The sequence below is a fragment of the Girardinichthys multiradiatus genome, chromosome 20, assembly GCF_021462225.1.
Source record: "Girardinichthys multiradiatus isolate DD_20200921_A chromosome 20, DD_fGirMul_XY1, whole genome shotgun sequence".
NCBI lineage: Eukaryota > Metazoa > Chordata > Actinopteri > Cyprinodontiformes > Goodeidae > Girardinichthys > Girardinichthys multiradiatus.
In genome coordinates, this window is record NC_061812.1 from 5298280 (window position 1) to 5324875 (window position 26596).

At 40.2% G+C, this 26596-nt stretch overlaps 1 protein-coding gene across 5 annotated transcripts in view; it reads left to right on the forward strand.

Moving 5' to 3' along the window:
* chd6 (chromodomain helicase DNA binding protein 6) overlaps positions 1 to 26596 on the forward strand; it is a 93315-nt gene that overhangs the window by 21627 nt on the left and 45092 nt on the right. For all 5 annotated transcript variants that reach the window (XM_047347815.1, XM_047347819.1, XM_047347820.1 and 2 more), the window contains exons 3-8: positions 14321 to 14951; positions 15430 to 15532; positions 21912 to 22065; positions 24291 to 24440; positions 25021 to 25086; positions 25686 to 25744. In XM_047347815.1, coding sequence (XP_047203771.1) covers positions 14321 to 14951; positions 15430 to 15532; positions 21912 to 22065; positions 24291 to 24440; positions 25021 to 25086; positions 25686 to 25744 — 1163 coding nt within the window. The remainder of the gene's footprint in view (positions 1 to 14320; positions 14952 to 15429; positions 15533 to 21911; positions 22066 to 24290; positions 24441 to 25020; positions 25087 to 25685; positions 25745 to 26596) is intronic.

The window sequence follows — 26596 nt, forward strand, 5'->3', positions numbered from 1 at the left end:
TCTGGGTTTCAGAACATGTATTACAAACTGGATAAAATCAATGTGAAACTTGAAGTTAAAATACAGTTTATACTAGGTTTGGAAAGAACTAAAACCTGATAGTTCTATCACCTCATGCCACAAGTCATTTTTGCTTGTTGGCACAGCCCTCCCACCTAGAAGAAAAGTAGTTGCTGCCTCACCTACTAATCTACTGGATCTACCTACCCATTTGAAAAGTCATTTTGCCAGATTGTCACAAGGTCACGGTAAGGCTGGAGTGCAGCTTATCCCTCTGGCAGTCGATGAGAGCCAGGATACACTCGAAGATGAGTTCAGCACTACTGCGTTGCCATGGAGTCAGGGAAGTGCAAAGCTAAAAGGAAATATGAACAAGAGCATAGAACATTTTTGTTGGAATGGGAGGAATTGTATTTTTTTGCTGAATGAGATGCGAAACCCTTCTACTTGATATGCCAGACATCACTCACTCATTTTAAAGCTTCAAACCTAAAGCACCATTTTTCTTGGTGGATTCTGAGGACAAATTGTGTCTTCAGCTGTTTTTATTTTCAAGTAATCAGTTAAGGAATAAGATCTGATATGAAAATGTTAAAAACTGTTAATTTTGAGTTATTAAAAATGTGTGGACATTTTGTTGTGTGGCTCTTTGCAAAGCTGCTGGATTTTAATCTGATTCTGGAAGCTGAACTGGTTGGCCTCCCCTGGTCTACATAATCAACTACTCACTGATTGGTCTCAAGTTAATATGCATCATAGGCTGAGTAAGACAAGAGTCTTCCAACTAGTGTTTGACAGTACATATTTAGTTTTAGTCATCTTTTGACGCAAACATGATTTAATTTTAGTTGCACTTTAGTCACCTGTACAGTAGTCACTTTAGCTTTAGTCCACTAAATCTTCCTATGTTTTAGAATACATTCCTAAATCAATCAGTTAAAAACTAGTGATGTTTTTTTTGTATATATACAACCTTGTCATCATGCCTGTTCTACCTGAACAGAAAACGTACAAATGATATATTAGCAATCTTCTCTACCCAGTATCATGTTGTTGCTAAAGATAAACGGCACTTGAAATTATTGGGGATTTTATCTGAGGAATTGGGTGATAAACTTTCTAAATAACATTCCCCAAAACCTGTCAGCAACAGGAAGTGTAAACATTCCAATTCAAAAACTTTATAAATGATGGCTTTATAAATGATGGGTATCTGATGAACCTAAAAATTCAAATGGACAGATATTCATTGTAGTTTTCTTCTTATCTAGAGCCTCCATTATAAAAGAAAATGCTGCTCCTTACCACAGGGAGAGTTCAGCCGTTGTAGCCAGTCTGTTTTGCAGAGTCCTTTTGCAGAGTCTGCTCTCTAGAAGAACTAACGTACTTTGCATCATTTAGAAGAACGGCTGAAACTGTTGACATGCTGTCATTTTTTTGTGCGTTTTGCCGTAACTTACAGGACAGGACAGGTAAAATGTTAACATCTACTACAGTTGGCACATATTTAAGTCATTTTTTAAAACTTTTACTCAAGTTATTGGGGGATTGTCACTGTGACATCACACAGGGGTGAAGCTGCTAAAAGGCTACATCTGGCTGACAGCTGCCACCAACTCTTCTGACAGCTAAAGTGTTTGATGCTGACGGAAGACGTGAAGAAGAAAGCAGTATTTATGAGGATTCGTTGCCTGAAAAGGCCAGGGTCTGTTGACCTGCACAGACTCATTTTGGATCTACACAGAGATTAGTTTCATGCAGCTCAACAGAGAAGAACTGCTGGTAGCTATCACCCCAGAACAGCTCGCTCCCTGTTGTTACTTCAAGTTGTGCTTCTTGCGGTTATTGTTGCTCCATGGCATAAATCATATCTTTATGTCTGGGGAGAATCGGCGCTGCAAATACCTGAACTCTACCTCCGCTGGGTGCCTACAGTTATTCAGTCCTGCCGCTCCGGAGGACCACGCCTCATTGGCAACCTGTACCGGGTGTACCCCACCTGTCGCCCTGAGACCCTGCATAGATAAGCAGGTTCAGACACTGGGTGGTTGGATGGATTTTATTTCCCTCCAATAAGTTAGTCTTATTTGTATTTGTTGATGAAAATGTCGACCGTTTTAATTTATAGTTATTATTCTAGGTTAGTTTTTATTCTCTATTCATCCAGTTTTTGTGAGTTTAAAAAAAAAAAAAATTTGATAAAAACCTTTTATTGCATTAGCCAAAGAAATGAACACATGGATCTGAAGATAAATGCAATGTTTTGGTTGTATTTCCTGAAGTGAGATAACTTTCAGTGAAAAGGAAGTTAAAAGTGTTGGCTGCATTCACTAATTAATTCATTAATTCAGCGTTCTGTAGCAACTGGGAAAGGCATTGATGGAACTGCAGTGTTCACACTCTATATTTGTGATGCGTGTGTGTGTGTGTGCTGCTTTGTGAGGCAGGATTATTGATTCATAGGCGATGTGATTGCAGGCAGCCTCTCTCAGTTGTGTTTGCTTGACTTTTCTCGACTATAAGGGCTAACTGCTATATCCTGTGTCTGCGATCTTGTCTCTGAATAGTTGGTAAAAACAAAAAGTTAAACGTTTTCAATCAGAGCTGAAATCCTGGATCCTGGAATTTTGCTAAATTTCCAGACTTACAACATGCATCGTTATATCCTCTGTTTCTGAGACGTTGCTGTAAACGAAGTCGTCAGGACTAAACTGCTTGTGGTCTGAACTGAAGTTCAGTTAAATTACTAATTGAGAGATATGGTCATTTTGTTGGTGAAAAATATTGTGACCTCTGTAGAAGAGCTCTTTAACCTCTCGTAGCCTAGGAGTCGTTACTCTGCTGCTCCTGTAACAAAGAAGAAGAGAAGTGATTGTTTGACCTGGTTTTGCTTTGTGGAGGCTTGTTCATGCTGCAGAAAGCTTGCTGGAAAATAACACATGCCCTGACATGTTTATTCGGTGGATTTTAGAGATGGCCACTTTCTCCTTTTAGTTTGAAGTGAGTCAGAATAAAAAGTCAGTTCTAACGTGACGTCTCACCTGCTCTCTTCTCTTCTCTTCTCTTCTCTTCTCTTCTCTTCTCTTCTCTTCTCTTCTCTTCTCTTCTCTTCTCTTCTCTTCTCTTCTCTTCTCTTCTCTTCTCTTCTTCATTTTGATCAGTACTAGAGTAGTATAGTAGTATATAGAATAGTTTGGTTACCAGAGCAGAAACAATGTAATAAAATAAAGTTTAAATATAATGTTTCAGTTTGTCTGATCTTCATTCATTGATGAACTACTTGGAAAGAAGAAACTGATGCTTCTGACATTCAGGTTCACGTCAGAGAAAGAGGGAGTCCACATAGACAGTATCAAAAGGGTTACCATGGTGACCACGTGTTTACGTCTGCCTCCCGTATCCCAACGGCGCTGGCATAGGGAGCCAGTTTCCATGGCAACAGCCTTGAAACCCGCTCCTCAAACGGACTGATGATGAGGCGGCTAAGCTCGCTGTGTGTCCGTGTTCCTGTTTATGTTGCCTCATTAGGCTGTTTTTTTTTTTTTTTGCGGGGGTCTAATTGCTGACCGTGTTGAGATTGGAGAGATTTTTTTAGGCTCTGGTCTAATGTTCTAGAACCTTATTTCTGCAGTCCATGTTGGACTTTTGGTACAAAGTTAGGGTTAAGGTTGGTTATGTACTGGTTGGAGGTAAAGGTTCAGCAATGGGTTCGACAGTTTTAACACATGGCTAGCTTTCCAAGCTCACTCATGTGTGTCTGCTTGAGCTTCATTGAGATGATTTATGATACCTGTGTGAGTGTCTGTTAGTGCATCTGCATGGGTCTCACGACACCAGGCAGTCACACTTTCTGCACAAATGCAGCCGTTTGTCAATCACGCTGCTCCTGCATGGGGTGATTATCAACAAGATGATTGGTAATTAAAGCAAATATGTATGAGGGTTATAATGTAAGGTTACAATGGAAAATGGCAGAGGTAGCTGTTGTGATGTATGCCGCTTGGGTATTTTGTCCTTTGGTCAGTCTGTGGTGCTTTCTTTTCTCTTGTTTCTGAATGGTCTACAATCGCCATGAGAAACCCTGAGAAAAATCCTGTGGTTTCCCAGTATCACCGCCTGACACAAAGAACAACAGAAAAACATGTAAAACAATCTAATTACTTGCATTTAAAGCAAATAATTATCCCTATTGCTACTAAAGTGCTTTAACAAATAAAAGTTTCATTAAACGTATAGTGTTGTCCAGATGTTGGAAGAACTAATGAAAAAACTCAAAAAGACTTTATCTGCTATACTGCTGTATAGCAGATAAGTTGTACACAGGTTGCTAATTACATAAAACACATTTTATGCCTTTATTAGCAACAAACTAAAGATCCTAAATCTGTGTACACACTGCTGAGACTACAGAAGCGGCTGGGTGCAACAATATGACAGTAAGTTGAAGCGGCTGCTGGTGTCTTTAGCTTTGTTGAGTTTCGGGACCAATTAAGAGCTCTCAGTTCACTCCACTGCATATGCCCGTATGACGTAAATTTAACCTGTACCCGCCCACTATGGTCCAATAAGGACTCTGCAGATGTCCGCACGTGGTCCAGACAGCGGTGACGGTGAGGATGGGCAGCAACAATAATAATCTCCACCAGAGGGCGGTGCTGAGCGCACAACAGAAAAGAAAACCCTAGGTTAGATCTTGAGCAGAATCTGGTAATATAAAAAAGGCAGTAGAGAGATCCGTTTTCTCCATTTGGATAATTTATCTCTCAGGAACCATGTGGAAACACAACAGCATGCTTGAATGGCGGGTTTAAGAAACTGCGTTTTTGTTTCTGAACCACCGACATCAAACAGGCTGAAATAATCGATGAGCTTGAAAAGCCTTGAGCTTCCTGAATCCTGTCAGGCTTTTTTCATGAGCCGAGTTCAGAACTTTCTGACTGAATATTCCACATAATCATAGTAATGAGCCTGCGTTGGCTCGTGTTCACAGCAGATTCACTTCCTTTGCCAAATGCTAAAATGTGCCAGTTTGTGGTGGTGACATTGGAGCTGAAAACATACGGACGATGAGCCGCCTCTCACTTTATATACAGATGGACAGAACTCGCAAACATAACGGACTCTGACCCATTTGGTTTGGTTTGTGGCTTCTGCATTTTTTACATGTTTCTATGTTATATTGCAGAAAAAGGTAAAGCTTTAAAGTTTTAAATTCTTTTATTAGGAAATAAATTAAAATGGCTGCACGGTGGCGCAGTTGGTAGCAATGTTGCCCTGCAGCAAGAAGGTCCTGGGTTTGATTCCCGACCGGGGGTCTTTCTGCATGTTCTCCCCGTGCATGCGTGGGTTCTCCCCGGGTACTCCGGCTTCCTCCCACAGTCCAAAGACATGCCTGTTAGGTTAATTGGTCTCTCTAAATTGCCCTTAGGTGTATGAATGAGTGTGTGCATGGTTGTTTGTGTGTTGCCCTGAGATGGACTGGCGACCTGCCCAGGGTGTACCCCGCCTCTCGCCCATAGACTGCTGGAGATAGGCACCAGCTCCCCCGTGACCCACTATGGAATAAGCGGTAGAAAATGACTGACTGACTGACTAAATTAAAATGTTTGTAAAAGAGTTATTATTTGTGATGTTGATCCTGCCTGTAATTGTTTCTGACATGTAGTGACCTTTTGTGCCAAATCTTGACTGACTGAGGCCCATTTTTGTCTTATTAGCTGTTCCAGCTCTGGATAAGTTTGGGAAAATAAAATAGAGTATTAAAGATATTTGTAATTCCAGGATTTATAAACGTCTGTGTTCTTAAAGATAAGTTGCTCCAATTAACTAACATCTTCGTACTAATAATATCACCATTGCAATATTTTCTAATATCATTTAACCCTGGATTTTACTCTGCTCACAGAGCAGGTTGTAAAGGCAGTGTTGTGTCTCACCAACCATTTACCTGTCCATCCATCCATCCATCCATCTCCATCCATCCATCCGTCCGTCCATCCGTCCGTCCATCCATCCATCCATCTCCATCCATCCGTCCGTCCGTCTGTCCGTCCATCCATCCATCTCCATCCATCCGTCCGTCCGTCCATCCATCCATCCATCCATCTCCATCCATCCGTCCGTCCGTCCGTCCATCCATCCATCCATCCATCCATCTCCATCCATCCATCCATCCATCTCCATCCATCCATCCATCCGTCCGTCCGTCCATCCATCCATCCATCCATCTCCATCCATCCGTCCGTCCGTCCGTCCATCCATCCATCCATCCATCCATCTCCATCCATCCATCCATCCATCTCCATCCATCCATCCATCCATCTCCATCCATCCATCCATCCATCTCCATCCATCCATCTCCATCCATCCATCCATCCATCCATCCATCCATATCCATCCATCCATCTCCATCCATATCCATCCATCCATCCATCTATCTCCATCCATCCATCTCCATCCATCCATCCATCCATCCATCCATCCATCCATCCATCTCCATCCATCCATCTCCATCCATCCATCCATCTCCATCCATCCATCCGTCCGTCCGTCCATCCATCCATCCATCCATCCATCTCCATCCGTCCATCCATCCATCCATCCATCCATCCATTCATCTCCATCCATCCATCCATCCATCCATCCATCTCCATCCATCCATCCATCCATCCATCCATCTCCATCCATCCATCTCCATCCATCCATCCATCCATCCATCTCCATCCATCTCCATCCATCCATCCATCCATCCATCCATCCATCTCCATCCATCCATCCATCCATCCATCCGCGCTTTTCTTCGTCACTACTTTGGATTCAGATGCAGCAACTTACACCTAAGATCAAAATTATTAGATTCTAAAGTAATTTTTTATATTTTTGCCAGCATATTTCTTCCAAAGGGAACAAATATTAATGTTTCAAAGCGACCCAGCTTGAGTCCTGGCCTTGATCTGTGCCAAAGATTAGGGTTATCGCAAGAAGGCGGTCCAACACCAACATATTGGCCTTACTGACTAAAAAAAACAAACATCTTCTGGAATGAAAGAAAATAAAAACAAAATCAATACAATATGTTCTCTTTATGACATTCAAGAACATGAATAAGAATGTATGGGGGGTTTGCTCATTGATGAACCCTAAGGGTGTCTGCTCTATTCCTCTGTCCGCTGTACACGAAGAAAGTTCTGGTCCATCTTTATTTGGCGCACTACTCTCAACACAACACCAAAAGGTAGTGTACTGATTATAGGATGGACTTGAGCTTAAATGTGAGGTGGGTTTCTTGTTGCTGCAGTGGTTTAGAAGCTAAATGTCCATCATGTCTAAGGTTGATGTAAATCAGATTCAGATATGCTGAGGTTCATCTTACTGACTTTTCTTCCTCAGTTGCAACTCTCAGATGGAAGTTACTGACACCGAGTGATCAATAAAACCTGGTTGGTTTCAGTACCAACACAGAGTTTGTTTGGTGTTGGAAATCCTTGAAGCTGATTGTGATGTGGAGTTTCCATCTGATTTTCTTTTATTTCTGTCCTGGACAATTGATTGTTATACATATTTTGTATTTGGTTGCGCTGTTGTATCTGTTGAGGCTTTAGTACAGTATTTATAGGAATACATTTATAAATAAAAATCAAATATAGGCAGATTAATATTTAGTGCTGCTGCAACACCGAATTGTGTCCAAGTTTCCACCGTTTAGCTGTTGATCTGAGGGGAAGTTGAAGAATACATAAATGTAATCCTTCATTGTTTTATGCACTCCATGCAGTATAACATTAGCTCTGACAGCATACCAGCCCCATAGCATGATGCTACCACCACCATGCTTGACAGTCAGAACAGTGATCGTAGACAATAACATTTAGCTTTTCCATTTGGGCAACGCAAATTTCCTTTTGGCTCTAAGGTGGTGTTTTTGGAGCAGGCACTTCTTTTTGGGTCTTTACCATCTCAGTCCATGACGGTAACAAACTGGCTTCCCAGTGGACATTGGCACTGGTATACCAGCATTTTCTAGTTCACAATGGGCCTGTGCCTTGGTGGTTCCTGGGTTGCTCAAGAATATCCTGACCAATTTAAAATGCATTCCAGATCCTTCATTGCTGCTTGTTTAAAGTTTAAACAAACCATTAAATGCATAAAAATCAATGACATTTATGTCCATAAGTGTGTGTGAAGTTCAGACCACAGCTGGATTTGCACAGGTTAAAATATGCAAAGCAAGCTTCATGTTTTGCAACTGTTGTTTCTCTCTTTTGTTTCAATACAAACACGTCTCCAGAGTTTCAGGGAGCAGTCACAACATAGTAGAGACTGTTATAAAGTCCTTCTCCTGCGCAATCACCATGTAGTGTTTTGTATAATGGCTGTTGATGTTTGTAGGTTTTAACAGCACAAAGTTAATCATCTGCAGCTCAGCGTTTTTACCTGAGAATGTAGGTATATTGGTTTTGGTGGAAATTAACTGTGAAACGTGATATAAAAGTAATCCTAAGGTCTAGACTGTTTTTCCATATTCAGGTTTGTATATTTTAATCATTTGTTTTATGGTCTCTGTTGGAGCTCTCTGGTTTGCTCTGCGTCAGACTGAAGTGATTCTATGTGCACATTTAACCGGCTGAAATGGTACAACCTGGGATAATGCAAACAGGCTTCATGGTAGCTTTAAGAGATCTGTTTTCTACTAGGCTTGTTGTACATTTAAACAAAACTCTACTTGATTTAACCTAGCTGGAGTTTGAGCTGTACTCTCTGATATGATCTAACTGGTGGTTATTGAGGCTTCTCTGCATGCTTGATCCAAATGGATATTTGCCCACATGCTGCACTGACCTTGAGGCCCGCCTACTGGTCATGAATATTTATGGTCGCAAGCATTTATGCAGATAACAGGGACAATGCAGTGTAGCGATCGGATTCAGATGGATGAATGCCAAAGTTCCTACAGGGTGCATCGATCCTTGGTTCGTCTTGCTGCTGTAGGCTTGCAGGAAACACTCACTCTGTGTTCTGCTACACGGCTGAAGGATGTTTGTCATGAAGGTGCAGGAACATCTGGCATCAGCTGAACATGTTTCCTGGGTTCCTATGATTTTATTTTGCTGTGCTTCAGGTTGCAGTGTTGGAGGTTTAAAGGTTTAACCCTGACTCCAGACCTGCCTAACTTCTTCCCTAGGTCAACAATCGGAAACTAGGCTAAATATTATTTCCAGGGAAACTTTTTCTCTGTTTCTGGCAGTTAAAGTTATCAAAGGATCACAGATTCAATATGAACCTATTTTTCCTTGCAGGGATTGTGGAAAGAAGACTTCACTACTTTTTTTGGTTCGATGATTGTTGCATGGTGAACATGTTTGGCTGGGGAAAAAAAATTGTTTATTGTGCCGGTGAACTGACACTGGTGACAAAATATTTATACATCTGCTCGTACATAAAAGATGGAGCATTGAGTCATTTTTTTCTTTCTAAAGCTGCCTTCCTCAGTCTTTTTCTCTCAGCAACAACACAAACTTTCCTCATTTGGGAGACAGACTCCAAGCTAATTTGTTCCAGCCTAAACAGCTCTGCATCATTCTGAGGTTTCCTCATTGATGAAACTCTTGACATTAAATGTCATATTGACCATTTAATAAAGAGCTTGTATAAATACGCTGCTTTGATTTCCGTCTTCTTCCATTGTTTCTTTGGCCTGAACAATATATCGCCATTGCACTGCTTGGACTGCGATTGTTAGCTCATTATTTCAGTGCAATGTGATCAGACTGTCTATGCATGTAAAAAGTTTGCCGTGAATTGTTGAGTAACGCACCGTGAAAATGTTTCAGGAGGTAAGGAAGGGGTACGGCGGTAAAATCATTGAGAAACAACTGAGTTGTTTTATTTGTTTTTCCAGTAGCTTGATGTATACTGTATCTGGAATCTATGTTTGCTATGAATCAGATGCAGGAACACATTAATACTCTTTAATTTCTTTTACTTTATCTTATGTTTTCTTAATATCCTGCAGCCCTTCTTGCTCTATTTAAAACTTTATTTGCCATTAATGGCATATCTTGTGGGAAAACATGCCCAGCTCACCTAAAAATGTTTGATTTTCCAAAACAAAGTCATTCTCGCCGTGTCTTTCTCCGAGTTTAACTGTCCTACCAGGACACGCTTCGGCCGTGACTCTTCTGAGGCTTGCTGAGTATAATGACTTTCAGAAGGCTTGTATAACCTCCATGTTGTTCATAAACTCAACCATATATGATCTAATCCTAGTCCAGGAATAAAACCCAAATGAAAGCAAAAAATATGAAAAAACTAGAGTATTGATTTATTTGAGAAGCTAAAAATGTCACATTTCATCTCCATCTTTAGAAAAAACTGAAGGCACAACTCCAATCAATGTAGATTTTATTTACTGATTACATTTAGATTTTTGTTTGTTAATTTAAACATAGATTTTTAAATGTATCTTGATTGTATCAACTAATCTACTAAAAGTAGGTTGCTGGGATTGTTTGTGTCGTGACTTTTATCATCATTTATGAGAAGCTTAACAGAAGCTTCTTTTGGGGACTCATTCACTAAACCAATCTTTGTAAAAATGTGTACTGCATAGATGTTGGGTTTCATACCTGATGTGTGAACATGTTGAACTAAACAAAGGTGAACAAGAGTTACAGAAAACTTTCAAAGTTTCAGAGATGATGCAAGCTTTGGGTCATAAAGACGCAGAAACATTTGGGTTATTTGTAACATCCCTGCTGATCTTCAGTCCAATTTAATCCAAATTATGACACAGTCAGATTCAGGCAGATGGCTGCTCACACTGAGCCAGGTTCTGGTTCTGCTGGTGGTTTCTTCCTCTTGAAGGGGAGTTGTCCTCTCCACTGTCACTACGTACACACCCAGTAGGGAGGATTGAGGGACAGTCAAAGAGTCAGTGCAATCAGCTGGAAAACCTTTTACAAATTTTAATAATAAACTGAATATGACTGCATTGTTTGACAACTAGGATTGAATTGGAATGGATGTAATTGACTTGGTATCTGTCTGTATGACTCGATTGAATTGTGCTGCATCAACCAGCTGGGCCGCAGAGACACAGAGCACAGAACCACTGGGTTAGGAGCACATAACATCATTAGCAGTAAGGCCATGTCAGATTAATGGATAATGGATCTGATGTGAATATATGTTTGAATCGCATTAGACTGGGTTAATTTACACTGAATTTGGAGTGAATCGGATTCTATATAACTGGACATAAAGTGGACCTGCCTGTTCTGTAAAATGCCTTCAGATGAAACCTACTGCGAACTGGTTCTGTATAAATAAAGGTTAAAAAAAAAAGGAGGATCCAGTTAGTGTCAGAACTCTGCAGGTCTCCTCTTGTTTTCTTATTTAGCCTGATCGCTTATCTGTTGTGTGATTGATTGATCCGAAACCCGGTGCTCTGTTGTGGCTTAATCAGACATTTCTGAGTGAACTGGGTCTGCTTTGAGACAGACGTTCTCATCTCCCATCATCGGGTTTCTACAAAGTTAACTTTAACTACTTTATTTGCACCTAAGTTTGAAGCTGAATTGCAGGAGGTGATTGCTTTGACTTTAATGTGCAATTACAACGCAGCTAGAACAGAACATTCCAACATCCAGGATGGTTTTGCACTGAACAATCTGTGGACCTGCTTTGGGTTCAGTTCTACTAAACTGAGAAAATCTTAATCCGACGAGTCCCTTCCTGGCGGCCTGGCCGGGTTCATTTATGTTTGGTTTGTTGACGTGTAACAGACGGTTTAATAGCTTTAACACATACGCTGTCCATGTTATAAAGCCGCTAAGGCCGTGCACTAAAAGGCTGCAACGTCCTGCTGGCTGATGGAGGAATATTCTGCATGTTAAGTGTTTAGTCACAGTATGATTCATGCAGCAAAAACAGCACGTGCTCAGAATGTGACCACTCAATGACAGAAGTCATTGTCTTTCTTTATGCGCATCATCTAAATATGTCTTTTTTTACTCTTAACATTTATTCTTTTCTTCTTTAAATCACTTTCTCCTCTGACTGTGGATTATTTCAGTAACTTCAGTTTTTTCCCGTTCTTTGCTAGTTGTTTTAAGTGCTGTATCTCTGTTTGACCTGTAAAATCGTATCAGTTCATATACGTTTTGAGCGTTCAGCAGAGATATCTGGACATTTACAACATGCAGTGATGCCCTCCTCCTTGCTTTTACTCTTTTCTGTTTCAATCCTTAATTTTGTCTGGTTTTATTGCAGTGTTTTTCTTCTACGCCCCACTTTTTATTTAGGTAAATAAATGTATTTATGTTTCTGTGTAAACTTGAACCCCAACAGTTACTGATGATTGCTTTTTCTAGAGGAGGGTCATAAAACTATTTAAAAATATATATATTTTAAAAAACCAAAATGTGACAAGATCTCTGAGCTTCGTCGACCAATTTTATAACAAATAAGAAAATATTTTAATACATAGTCAGAGATAGTTTGAGATAGGTTATATATTGGATTTTGATTTTTGTTTCACAAATATCAGTTATTCTGTAAAAGATTTGACTATTTGGTCTTAGTAAATTAAGCTCTTTATAAGCATGGTATCGCAGTTTTTTATAAACCAAAAAATCCAGCAGCAATATATCTGTCTGATTATGTTCAGTTTTCATTTTAACTTCTGATTCATTTGTCTCTGCCACTTATTTTATAACCAGCTAATTTTAGGCGTCAGTCTGTATGAAACTCTTACTGTACAATAAGCTTGAGTGAAAGTGCCACGGTTTCATTGTATCAAGATATTTACACAGAAATATTAGAAACCAATGTACAACATGAACCGTTTGTAATGAAAACAGAAATAAACTAGTATTTCTCCATTGTTTGGCATCTGAATAAAAGGACATTAAACTACAAGAGCATTATGAAGTAATAGTGTTGCAGTCTGAAACAAACTTTACAATCTTTTGGAGACCTTCTGTACTTCTAAATTTCCCATGTCTAGTTTATTTAAACCAGCATTGACAAGAGGGAACCTAAACATCAGCAGCAGGTGAAACGGTGAACAGAAAAACTACAGTCAGAGCTACGAGTAACAACCTAAAATCCTGCCTGGTCCATGTTTTAAGAAGTAAGTAAAACAGTAATTATAAAAAGCCATAGCGCTTAAATAAAATATTGTGGATACGTTTTTTGGCGGAGAATAAGTACGGTATTTTAAAAAGCAACATCTTCCATTTGGCTGCCTCACTGTTAACTTTCTCTTTATCTCTGCCTGAGCTCCACATGTTTGTGCTTCTTTTTCTAACGGTGTCTCATCTTTTTACTGTATGATCACTTTGAAAAGGGCAACTGCAATGATTTGTGATTATATAATATGCACCTGCTGCCATTTTCAAAGTCGCTCTAGTTCTCTCTCCAGGAAAACCAAATATCCAATTTTATACAAGTGTTAACCATTTGACTCAATCTGCAGCCCTCACATGTTCAGGATTTTCTCCAGTAACCAACAGAGTTCAAGCTGATCATAAACTGGAAACTGCTGGAACTCCAGTCTCTCTGTCCACCGTAAAGTGGGTTTAACATGGACTGAGAGGGAGCGGAGCAAGAGAGAAGCCCCTTCTCCAAAATCCATACCTTGAAGTTCGACTGAAATCTGCAGCTGGCTTCACTGATGAGCCTTCTGGAAAAAATGTCCAGCAGCTCATTCATAGGTTCAAATTAATACTAAAAATTCAGATGAAAGATCAGTATATGATAGACATCTCTGTTGCCATGAGACATTCTGAAAGATGCCTCGCCTCAGTTCTATGGTTAATTGTTAAAACAAGACGTAGAACTAAAATCTGTAGATAAATTAGAAAAAACAAAAATGCAAAAAGGAAAAAACAAAATATTGAATGCGTTTTAATTTTAAAAAGTTTGAAATATGTTGAAAAAGGAAACTAAGACACAGAAAAATGTTTCTGAGAAAACTGAGCGAGCAGGATGAAGGAGGAAACGAATGGAAACAAAAACAGAAACAAAATGCAATGTCAGTGATATAGATGAATAAAATTAAATGTTTTAAATCAAATGAAGAAACCTCCAGCAGAATCAGGCTGTCTCTACATGCTCGTCCAGGAGGAGTGAATGCTGCAAGTCACTGACTGGATGCAATATGCTGGGTTTCCTTAGATGGAAAACATTTTAACTAATTTGAATAATAAACTGAATCTGACTGCATTGTTTGATGACTAGGCTCAACTGGAATGTTTGTACCTGAGTTGGAGTCTGTATGATTCGATTGAACTGACTTTGTGAATTACTCTGATTTCAGATGTTCACTGGCCTCCTGAAGCACACACCACCTCCGGCCTCCCCTGCTGCAGCCTCCTCTGCCTCAGACCAAGGCAGCAACACACAAACCGCAGTTCCCACAATCCCACGGGGACACCTGGTGGTTGGCTCCAAGGACCAGCTTCGGATCCTCACCCCTGTGGGCAGCACATCGACGGCCAATCACTGCGCCACAGTCGGCGTGCACACTGCGAGGCACTCTGCCGGAGCTCCGAGGTCCCACACCTCCCTGAGCGAGGAGGATGAAGGAGGAGGTGGAGGCAGGGTGAAGAAAAAACGGAAGAAAAAGGATAAGACGCTGTGGGAGAAAGTAGGTGCAGAGGAGGAGAAGGAGAGCAGCAAACCAAAGAAACAAAAGGAGGAGAAGGAGACCACTGTGCTCACCCTGAGGAGGAGCAAAGAGCCCAAGGAAGGCAAAGAGAGGAAGGAACGGCGTGTAAAGGGAAAGGGAGGCAGGAAGGAGAGTGGGAAAGATCTGAGGAATGTGACAGGTGGAAGAAATTCAGACCCGGCAGCGGCCTCTGGACCGGCTCAGGTCCCCGTCAAAGTTCCCGGGAAAAGAGGACGTAAACCAAAGGTCAAAGTCCTCCCTCCTGTGCCGACAAATCGAGGTTCGTAGTAACGTCTCAACTCGCTTGTTTTTCAGTGCGTTTAGGTTGGTTCTGGAGATAAAGTTTGATTGACGTTGCAGGGGAGAGCTTTTAATCTTTGTTGGCTGGACTGAGAGAGGTGTAGTTCCTGTTTACACCTACCTCTGTACCTCTTTTATCTCTCTACCTGTACCACTGAGCCCTTGGTTTGGAGACACAACAGATGGGGGTTAAAATATTTCACAATGAAAAGCAGACATGTTAGCATTTATTATCAGATTTAATATCAGTGGTTGCAGGTTGTTTTGAATTTGATCTAATATCAGCTCTTACTGGTAGACGGATATAATTTCAGTCATGCTTCAGATCAACTTCTGTGATCTGCGTTTCCTCCCCTAAATAATGTCAGAAAGTCTTATTACAGTTTCCCCGTGCCTTTAAAAAAGAATTTTGATTGGACTAATGAATTTTCCAAATCTCTTCCTATTTTCCACTCAAGTAAACAACTCCCAGGCTGACCAAATCCATGGAAAGAGTCATGGGCAGGCCAACAGCAAGACTGCAGTCCCCACAACGCCGAAGCAGAGGGGCCGCAAACCCAAGTAAGAACAGCCACAAGCTTGGAAAGCAGAAGCAAGCTTTATGCCTCTAAATATAGTTGGTTTCAGGTATTGTTTTTCAGTGCTTTAAAGGTGAAGTTGGTGAAGCATAGCACAGTTTTAAAGAGCCTGAAGGATCCGAAAAGATGAAACCCAACCCAGATCCGACCGGTTCAGCCAGCTACTGTCTGAAATACCTGGTGCTGCACCAATAGATTTAGGAGCTGTTTGTTTCCTCAGGCTACGGAGATTTTTATGACTTCATACTTCATTTTTACAAGTTGGATTTTGAGAGTGGCATCACATTTAGTTTAACAAGTCTTAACTAAATAAACATGATTGGATTTGTCTTGAATTGTCAGGAGTAGAGAGGAAGCTTCAAGCTTGAAAGTGAATAGCTAAAGTTAGAATAATAAAGGACTCGAAGTAAAATGAGCCTCATAGAATAAAGTTTCCCACAACATTAAAAACTAATCAGTGTAATGAAGAAAAGAGACTGAAGATGAAAACCAACAGAGATGATGATCTAAAGATCTGACTTTTAAAATGCATGGAGTCATTTTAATTACATTTTACCAAATCAAACTTCTCAAGGATTTACTATCATTAGATAACTCCAGTAGGAGGTGAATTATTCCAGCACAGATCTGTCCAGTCGTACTCAAACTGGCTTCAGAGGTCTAAACATGCTTCACAGATCTCCACCAACTGACGTACCCGACAGAATTAGATTATTCGACAGGGACTTTGACTATTTAAAGCATTTCTGCAAAGAGTTGGGCAAAATGCTGTTTGTCATCTGCAGCCTCATTAAATCTCTTGTAATTGTGTGTTGTCATCCAGCCTGACTAGCCGTCTTTCTTCTTCTACTACTACTTGTTGTACTTCAAAATAAGCTTGTCAAAGAGTCTAAATAGCACAGGATGTCGGGGTTAAAGCAATCACATTTTTTGGGGGGATTTATGCTAATGAATTGATCCAGAAAAGATGATAAGGTGGATTTCATTTTGTTTAAACTCTTTATATTTTATTTACTAAAAGAGTTGACAATTTCATGACTACTTAGGAAAAAGAGGAACAAAAAAAAGAACAAAGGCAAAAATGAGGCAGAAGTTCTTGAAAACCTCAGTGGGTGCTGTCCTTGTTCCTAAAGAGTAACCATGTTCTCCAGTTGTACTTAAATTCTCCCGCCTCAATTCGCAGGGGATTTTCTTCGTAACATAGATTTCTTCTATTATATCCATTTATTGCATTTTTGGTTGTGGAGCATCAGCTTTTGGCTAATCACTGGCTATAGACTTCTCGTTTGCCACAATCTTTATTTTAAGGAGATATAGGTCATCTTTTTTTTATATTTTGTCCGGAATTGACCTCAGATACCATACGTGAGAATCTCAGGGAGCCTTGCAACCTACGATGCATTCACACGGCTTAAGAACGCTTTTCCAAAACAATAGAAGTTGAATCTTGGACACATGACTAAAAAAATAGGAGTATCTTTTGGGATCTATGTGTCCACATATTCACTGGCAGGGTTGCTGTATTCCTGTCTGTTTGCTTTCAATTGAAGGTCAGACAAAAAAGGTTTTCCAGTCAAATTCTCTCCTGGCGTCTTTGAGTTACGTAGTGCTGTGTTGTGTTTCACACATTATATACCAATCACTCTCTGATTCTACCCATTTTAATTTTAAATCCAGGGGTTTGGTGCAGTTACTTTACTGCAGGCAACCATATGACGCATTCACACTGTTGGTCCAGTCCAGTGTGAATGTGTCCCTTGCAATGGCATCACTTTGTTTTGTCCAGTCTGAACAATCTGTGTGAAAGCAAATTACACTCACCGGCCACTTTATTAAGTACATCTGTCCAGCCGCTCGTTAACGCAAATTTCTTATCAGCCAATCACATGGCAGCAACTCAATGCATTTAGGCATGTAGACATGATCAAGACGATCTGCTGCAGTTCAAACCGAGCATCAGAATGGGGAAGAAAGGGGATTTAAGTGACTTTGAACTATAGTTGTTGGTGCCAGATGAGCTGGTCTGAGTATTTCAGAAACTGCTGATCTACTGGGATTTTCACGCACTACCATCTCTAGGGTTTACAGAGAATGATCCAAAAAAGAGAAAATATCCAGTGAGCGGCAGTTCTGTGGGCGTAAATGCCTTGTTGATACCAGAGGTCAGAGGACAACGGCCAGACTGGTTCCAGCTGATAGAAAGGCAACAGTAACTCAAATAACCACTCGTTAAAACCAAGGCATGCAGAAGAGCATCTCTGAACGCACAACACGTTGTACCTTGAGGTGGATGGGCTACAGCAGCAGAAAACCACACCGGGTGCCACTCCTGTCAGCTAAGAACAGGAAACTGAGGCTACAATTCGCACAGGCTCACCAAAATTGGACAAGATTGGAAAAACGTTGCCTGGTCTGATGAGTCTCGATTTCTGCTGCGACGTTCGGATGGTAGGGTCAGAATTTGGCGTCAACAACATGAAAGCATGGATCCATCCTGCCTTGTATCAACGGTTCAGGCTGGTGGTGGTGGTGTAATGGTGTGGGGGATATTTTCTTGGCACACTTTGGGCCCCTTAGTACCAAATGACCACCGTGTCAACGCCACAGCCTACCTGAGTATTGTTGCTGACCATGTCCATCCCTTTATGACCACAGTGTACCCATCTTCTGATGGTTGCTTCCAGCAGGATAACATGTCATGTCATGAAGCACGAATCGTCTCAGACTGGTTTCTTGAACATGACAATGACTTCACTGTACTCAAATGGACTCCACAGTCACCAGATCTCGATCCAATAGAGCACCTTTAGGATGTGGTGGAACGGGAGATTCACATCATGGATGCATCTGACAAATCTGCAGCATCTGTGTGATGCTATCATGTCAATAAGGACCAAACTCTCCGAGGAATGTTTCCAGTACTTTGTTGAATCTATGCCACGAAGGATTAAGGCAGTTCTGAAGGCAAAAGGGGGTTAAACCCGGTACTAGCAAGGTGTGCCTAATAAAGTGGCCGGTGAGTGTAGATTATATATGGATTTAATTAAGTGTCCAGCCCAAGAAAAAGAAGAAAATATAAAGCATATAAAAACAGATTAACATTAGTTTCGAGAAAACAAAAAGGTACTTTTATGATCAGGTATTGCAAATTACAGACATGGTATTAGGGGTTCTAGAGGAATAATTAATAATCTAATTAAAAACCATAAAGATTAAAGACTTAAAGAAAGAGAACTTTCTTGAAGTCAAAAGTGGTCCTACTTTAGTAAATGAGTTGCCAAAGGTTAAAGAGGAATAAGTAAATTTTACATTTAGTAATATTACTATAGTAGCCAGGCTAATACTAGGCTAGTGAAGCATTGATCTGCTTGGTGTGACACGCTAGGCGGCTAATGTTGTACCTGTTGTGACATGCTCTACGTAATCCAAAGGCTTGTCTTGGATGCATTTTTCCAGTTCATTTTTGCTCCAGCAAGACAAATGGTGCACATTGTCCAATATCTCGAAAACACACAAATACTTCCAAAGATAAAACTAGTGTCCTTGCAAAACTCTGCCACAGTGATCAAACCTGTCAACTATCTGTTGCCCCCTCACCCATATATTGCGCTGGCACCGCCATCTAGTGTACATACAAGTCATTCCACACATATTCCACAATGTTTCTTAGAGGTGTGAGTGAAGGTGAGGTGACAGAACAGGTAATGTTGTAAATGTACCAAAATAAATGACTCAATCAATCAAACTGGGCCAACTGAAAGTGTGAATTTTCTCACTTTTACCGACCCCTGGACCGACCCCTTGACGGACCAGCAGGGCACTCCTTATAGGCCTTCAGTGGCATTTTATTCAGCACCTAACATTCTGCTGATAAACTCATTATTGAAACAAATCTCTATTTTCTGACTTATTTTTAAACTTAATAGAAAGACGTAAAACCCGTTCTCTCTGTCATTAAGACTATAATGGTAATATCCCTATCTACACACTTTGTGTAAGTTTTGTCGGTTTTTACTGGTCAGAAAAGGGTGGTCTTTGACAGCAAAGCAACAGCTTACAGTCTCTCTCCAGTTTATGTTTCCTAACTATGTTGGCCCATGTTGTATGTGCAAGATGGTCTTTATTTTGACTACATATATTGTGGAGTTTTAATATTCTGATCCTCCAATACCTAGAAATGAATACGTAATCACCATTTAACTTGCTTTTCTAAAACAAATACCTGCACAAGTCTAATTCTGCAAATGAGCGTACAGTTAAGAATGTCTGCAGACCTTGATAAGCTGTTGCAGCTGGTTGATTGTCAAGAAACATGTCTCCAACTAGAAATCTGTTAAACAATGGAAAAAGAGAAGATAAATCAACACAGGAAGAGAAAGAGGTTGATTGTTTCCAGTCAGCTAGCTCTGAAATTTGAAGCAAGAACGAGATGAGGGGAAAAACGTCAGAACAGGAGTCTCGAAGCAGTTTGTCTTTTAAAAATATAAAATTCACAAAAAACGATGGGAAAGGCAAATGATTAGGAGGATGGAATTACATCCAAGTACTAGTAGATAAATGAAATGGTTATTAACATTATTATAACCGTAGAGAATCAACACCTGTGAAGGTTGGTTTTGTTAGAAATTAATTTACCCAAAATGAACAGCTTTTTTATGTATTTCTGCACATGTCTGTTTGAGTTTAAATACATTGTCAGATAAATTTGTGGGTGGAGCAGCAAGCAGAAACACTAGTTATGAATACAAAACGTAGTATGGCTGAAATTAAAAGTGTGTTTAAATGAGAAATGAAAGAGACATGGAAAAAACAATAATAGTGGTAATAAGATGAGAAGCTATTATTAAAGAATACAGAGAAAAGATACAGAGTTAAGGAGGAGCAGAATAAATAAAACAGGAGGATGTCCCATCATGATCCTCTTGTATTTGAGAACACTGAGTCAGAGAAGCCTCAGGCCATTTGTTCACAAAACAAGATGGAGAAAACACAACACGCTTCGTTCCTTTACTCCCTTTAAAAGACTCTTAGCGAATAATTTAGCTTTGATGATGAGCAACTTTAGAGTTCATTAATTCCTTCCATTATTCCTTAAGTTGCATTGGATCCATAAAAGCAAATAATTATTTTACTTTAATTTTTTTACCAACCTTGAGTTGTTGCTTTACAACTGCATGAGTCATTCACAGTAACTATTAAACACTGATTAACACACTTGTTTTTTTCTTTTATTATCAGTTACACTCATCTGTAGCACAAACAGCGAGAACATCTTTTTAATAAAATGTTGTTTATAGATAAATATTGTATATTAGAATAAATAAAAACCAGATCATCAGTTGACAAGTAGAGGAAATGAATACCTTTTACTGTCTTTTCATAAGCAAAAACTTATATAAAGTCGATGCGTGGACAGAAGATGGCAGAACACGAGGGTGAAGATGATCACTGGGAGCTTTTGGGAAACTGCATCCTAACCTGGAACTGTGGTCTCTCCTCCTGCGGAGCCATCTGCATTAAACTATGAAAAATGAGTTCACATTCCACTAAGTTAGGTTTACATGAAAAGCCAGTCTTAGGGAAGTGTGTATTTTTTATGTGCAGGAAAAAATGAAAGAGCTCTGCTTGATCATTAAGAGGTACTCTATAAAAATACTTTTCTTTCAGTAATTTACATGCCAAACAATTGCTGGGAAAACAAATAACATTAATTTGTATTGTAAGGAAAAACTGGTGACAGTTTTCAAAAAACCTACAATAGCTTAACATGTCAAAAATTTCCAGAGGAAAATAATAATTGTTATACTCTGGTACTTGCAGTTGTTCACCTTATATACTAAACGCTTTAGATTCCACATTCAGCTGCCACAAACCGATAACGGGGAGCGGAAAATGACAAAATGACATGCCAAGATCGGGATGCGATATCGGTGACCGCCCACCTATTTGGGAGCCAGAACGCATCTCTGGGCTCAGAAAACTCCGAAGCATATTTTAAAATGTAGGCACATTCTTGATGAACTGGTTTTGAGGTCTACTTTCTCGTTTTAAACATCTTAAAAATTACTTTTTGTGACAAATTAATGGCATAAAAATTATAGATTTCTACACTCACCTTCTCCATTTACTGTTGCTGGTGGCGCAATGCATTGTGGGATGTCTTGCTACACAGAGCTAATGACCTTTAAAGTAATTATTTATGTAAAACAGGGATCAGTTCCCTCATGTAACAGGAATGCTTATTCCACGAGTAAGCCAATCAGTCGTGGATTCTTCCTTCTTATTCTAGCTCGGAGTGAAAACAAACCTGATTTACTAATTCTGCTTCCAGCAACTCATCTTTGATTCCTGTCCTTTACCAGAGATCCTGGTGCAGCGCCGGTGGAGAAGAAGAAGAAAGGGAAGAGGAGAAACCAGGAGCTGGCTGTGCAGGAGGGGGCGGAGAGTGATGACACCACCTCAACGTCAGCTCTCAACATGGGCGGGGAAGACAGCCAGGACCCCCTGGATAATGCTGTGAGTAGGGTGGTCAAAATAATCCATATTTTGATATAATCAATACCAAAAAAATGTATTATTCAAAGATACACATCCCTCCCCTCCCTGCAGCCGCTCTCACCTGACCAAAACAAGGAGCTGCTGCGGAACACTTAAACTCTGCTAATATGGCGAGTAGATCCATGGCAAGTAGATCCAGGTCCATGTAGATTCATAGCGAGTAGATCCAGAAAAAATGATTATGTAACTTCTGTAGCCGACAAGGCAAACACAAAAGCTTTGTTCAAAGGTACTTTCCACAGAGGTAGACTGACAGGAAAAGAACAAAATGTTCAAGAATGCCACATGCTAGCTGTGGTAACGCTACAAGCTAACGCTACGAGAGAAACTTAAAAAGATCAGTAAAGCTCTTGTATCTGAATCAGTGAAGTAATAAACCTCCTGGACGACATAAGCTAAGACTTCCTGTTTAAATATAAGCTGCAAGGACGGCCCAATGATGGTGTTCTGACAGTCTGAGCTCTTCCGTCGAAATGTGCTTCCCAGCTGCACATTTCTGATCCACGCAACGCTCCGTTCTACTGCGGTAAAAAATGAACACAGGACAATGTTAATCAGCTGTCGTCTCAGTCTTCTAATAAATATTGAAGCAGTGAAACAACCCAGTGCGACCCCTCATCTATCCTCCGTTTAGTTATAAAGGCATTGGAGGCTAATGTGGCTAATGATAACACAGGTAGAGCCAGATTGAAGCTTACAATCAGAGCAGAAAAACGTAGAAACCCATAGCAACATCCCTTGGTGCTGTAGTGGATAAGCTGAAGAAAATATTCTGGAACATTAGCAGAAAGACAGATGTGTTCAGTTGTTGCTGCTGAACACATCTGGATGGACCAGATTACTCTGTAAAACAGGTTTTGTATGCAGCAGATTCATGTTTGTTTGAACACTTTATTTCTCTCTCAGTAGTATTGACAAATTGAAAGAGAAATACAAGCTGTTATAATAAAATAAAATATTTGGACAACTGAATCAAAGGCGCATACTGCCATGAAGGATTTTAACACTTAGGGCAGAACGCAGCGCAGACTTCGCGCATATGTTTGAGGCTTCGTAGTCAACCGTACCAATTTCCAAAATTTCTGGTGACAAATTCCTACATTTCCCACACCTCCTGCCATGGCTTCATCAGATTAGGAGGCAGAACTAATTTGCCGTGTAGCTTTGGAAAAAGAAAAGAAGTTGGTATATAAGGCCATTAAACCACACTAGGGAAGAAGAAGAATACACCTGCGAGTGTGGCTCAGACAGTGGCTCTGACACTGTGAGTACTCAGAGCTGGTTGATCAGAGCAGCGTGTCACACATAAAACAGTTAGATTTTGGAGACTTTTTTCCGCCGAGCAGTTTATTATGTGACACCGTGTGCACGGACTTGTCCGGCGGACATCTGCACTTGAATTATTTCTTTTTCCAAACAAGGGCTGAATCGTCCCCTACATATTGGTTTTGCCCTAAATATGAAAGTAAAACTTTTGTCAGATTGTTATTAATTTTGCCACGGTACCGACTATTTTCCTTAGTGTCGTTATTGAGTTTGAAATGTTATAACTTTGACAACCGTAGCTGTGTGTGCAGGAAGAACAGAAAAACATGAATAAATATGCAGATAACATAATAAAAATATGCATAAAGTAAACTGCCAAATAACCCTGACAGTTTGAGAATGACTAACTAACTATAACTGACTAACTATAACTATAACTGAGGTTTGATAAAATATGAAATAATAAATGATTTCAATTTAAGGAAGAAATATGCAGGGTTAGAGGTGACCTAGATGTTGTGGATCTGATAGGAAAATGTTTATTTTAGTCATTTGAGACTTGACTTGGACTTGCGAACACCTCTGGTTTCTTCTATCAGTGACAATATAAATATTCATTGTTTCAACTTTTATGACTTTTAGTAACTAATTCCTGCATTTGAATAAAGAGTCAACGTTTACCTGCAAATATCCAAATTCAGTTTTTTTTAAAAATCTAAAAGAAATGCTTTCACCCAGAGTCATCTGTTTGTGAAATAGTTTCAGTAGAGAATATACAGCTTTATTTTTACATCCCCAACATTTCTTCCATTGTCTCCCGTTGTATTTCTTTTTCCAGACTCAGTTTTTCCAGAACTTGGTTTCTCCCCATCTTTTTGGACTTGGTGATAAAACCATGTTTCCCTCCCATTCTGCAGAAGCGCCGTTCAGGACGACAAGTTAAAAGGAGGAAGTATAACGAAGACTTGGACTTTAAGGTGGTGGACGATGATGGAGAGACGATCGCAGTTCTTGGAGCTGGACGCATCTCGGCGCTCAACGCCACCGCTCTGGCGTGGCAGGCGGAAGTAAGTGTGGACAAAGACCCTCGGTTAGCTTCCTGGTCTGTTTTTGCTATATCTGTTTGGAAAACTAGTTTTATCTTGAATTTAGTTTTTAGTGCTGCTGATTGTTTACCGGGCTGAACGATGGAGCAGTTGTTAGCACTGTTACTGTTCCTGGGTCAGCATCCGAGTTTGCATGTTCTCCCTGTGCATGCGAGGGTACTCCGGGTACTCTGGCTTCCTCCCATGGTCCAGAATCATGCATGTTAGGCTCATTGCCCTCAGGTGTGTGTGTGCATGGCTGTTTGTCTTGTGTGTGTCCTGTTGCTTTATGTGTGATGGACTGGCGACCAGTCCAGGGTGTACCCCTCCTCTCGCCTGCTGGAGATGGGCACCGGCCACCGTGACCCAGCAGAGATAAGCGGGTATAGACGATGGATGGATGATTGTTGAACCCCTTCTGGGATTTCCTAGTTTTTATCCTGCAGTGCATCTTGTTGTTTTGCCTTCTTTAGACACATGTACTTGTTACCTCGATGCCATATGAATATAGATATTCTGAGCTCCCAGTCATCTTAGCAGCTGATCTGTTTCTGTATCTCAGGAACCTCCCGAGGACGAGGCCAACATCATCGAGAAAATTCTGGCTGTCAGGAAAATGAAGAAAGAGGTAAAATAAAATCTTCCATTTTCTTTGTTTGTGCTTTGGTTTATTTCATATTAAATTTAGCTGTAAAGCCTTTTTACTGACTGAGTGAGTGAGTGAGTGAGTGAGTGAGTGACTGAGTGAGTGATTGGTTGGTTGATTGATTGATTGATTGAGTAATTGGTTGGTTGGTTGGTTGGTTGATTGATTGAGTAATTGGTTGGTTGGTTGGTTGGTTGATTGATTGAGTAATTGGTTGGTTGGTTGGTTGGTTGATTGATTGAGTAATTGGTTGGTTGGTTGGTTGAGTGAGTGAGTGAGTAATTGGTTGGTTGGTTGGTTGGTTGATTGATTGAGTAATTGGTTGGTTGGTTGGTTGGTTGGTTGGTTGGTTGAGTGAGTAATTGGTTGGTTGGTTGGTTGGTTGATTGATTGAGTAATTGGTTGGTTGGTTGGTTGGTTGATTGATTGAGTAATTGGTTGGTTGGTTGGTTGGTTGATTGATTGAGTAATTGGTTGGTTGGTTGGTTGGTTGGTTGGTTGGTTGAGTGAGTGAGTGATTGATTAGTTGATTGGTTGTGGTAAAAGTGTCCATATAATCTGTCTCCTTTCGGTCTCTCTAGACTTTGTCGGAGGACCAAACAGAAGATATGGAGGAGTTTTATGTCAAATACAGAAATTTGTGAGTGTCTCAAGCTTTTGATTTTGTTCAATATTAAAAATATCTTGAAAATATTTATTTCACCAACAGGTTCACCAACCATTTCTGGTCTATTTATCCACTCTGCGTTTATAACATAGAACGTACCGAAATCTCTACTCGCCTGACGTTTTGGTTAAAATGTGGTTTCTAAATGAAATTGGCATCGGTTTTATTGCAGACTGGTCACACTTTGTTTAGGAAACTCAGAATCTCATAAATTAGGACTTTTCAGTTGTTCAATTTGAACTGCTCTCCCAGATCATAATGATTAAACACCTAGCAACTTCAGTGATTTTTTTAAAACAGGAAGTTAGTGGTCCATTCTTGTTGTCATCATGATCTAACAGCTTAGTCTGTGTCTTGTCTAACCATAACATCTTTCTCCACAAGACATATGGCTTGTTCAAATTTCAGTCATGTTTCAAAGTGCGGGGGCTTCTGTCTTAGTGGACCCCTCTCTGTCCTCGTTGAGGTACCATTTCTCGGCAGGCTTGAGCCTGACTGGTTCCTGGGTTGCTCTTGGACATCCTAACCAATTTCCCTTTATCGTTATTGGTCATAAAAGCAATATCGATATCAGCCCAAATTATTACATCAGTTCATCCCTACTAACATTGTGCTTGTGGAAAAGCACATTGTGAAAGTGTTAAAATCCATTTCTGTGCTAAGGAACCGACCAGTTAAAATGAACTCTGCCAACTCTGACAGGAAGACACTCAAATATTCAGCTAGAATGAAGCCAGATGCTGGTTGGTGGCTACAAAAATAGTTTGGTTGAGGTGCAACTTGTTTTGGGATTTTTAGCAAGGTATTAGTGGGTATTAGTATTAG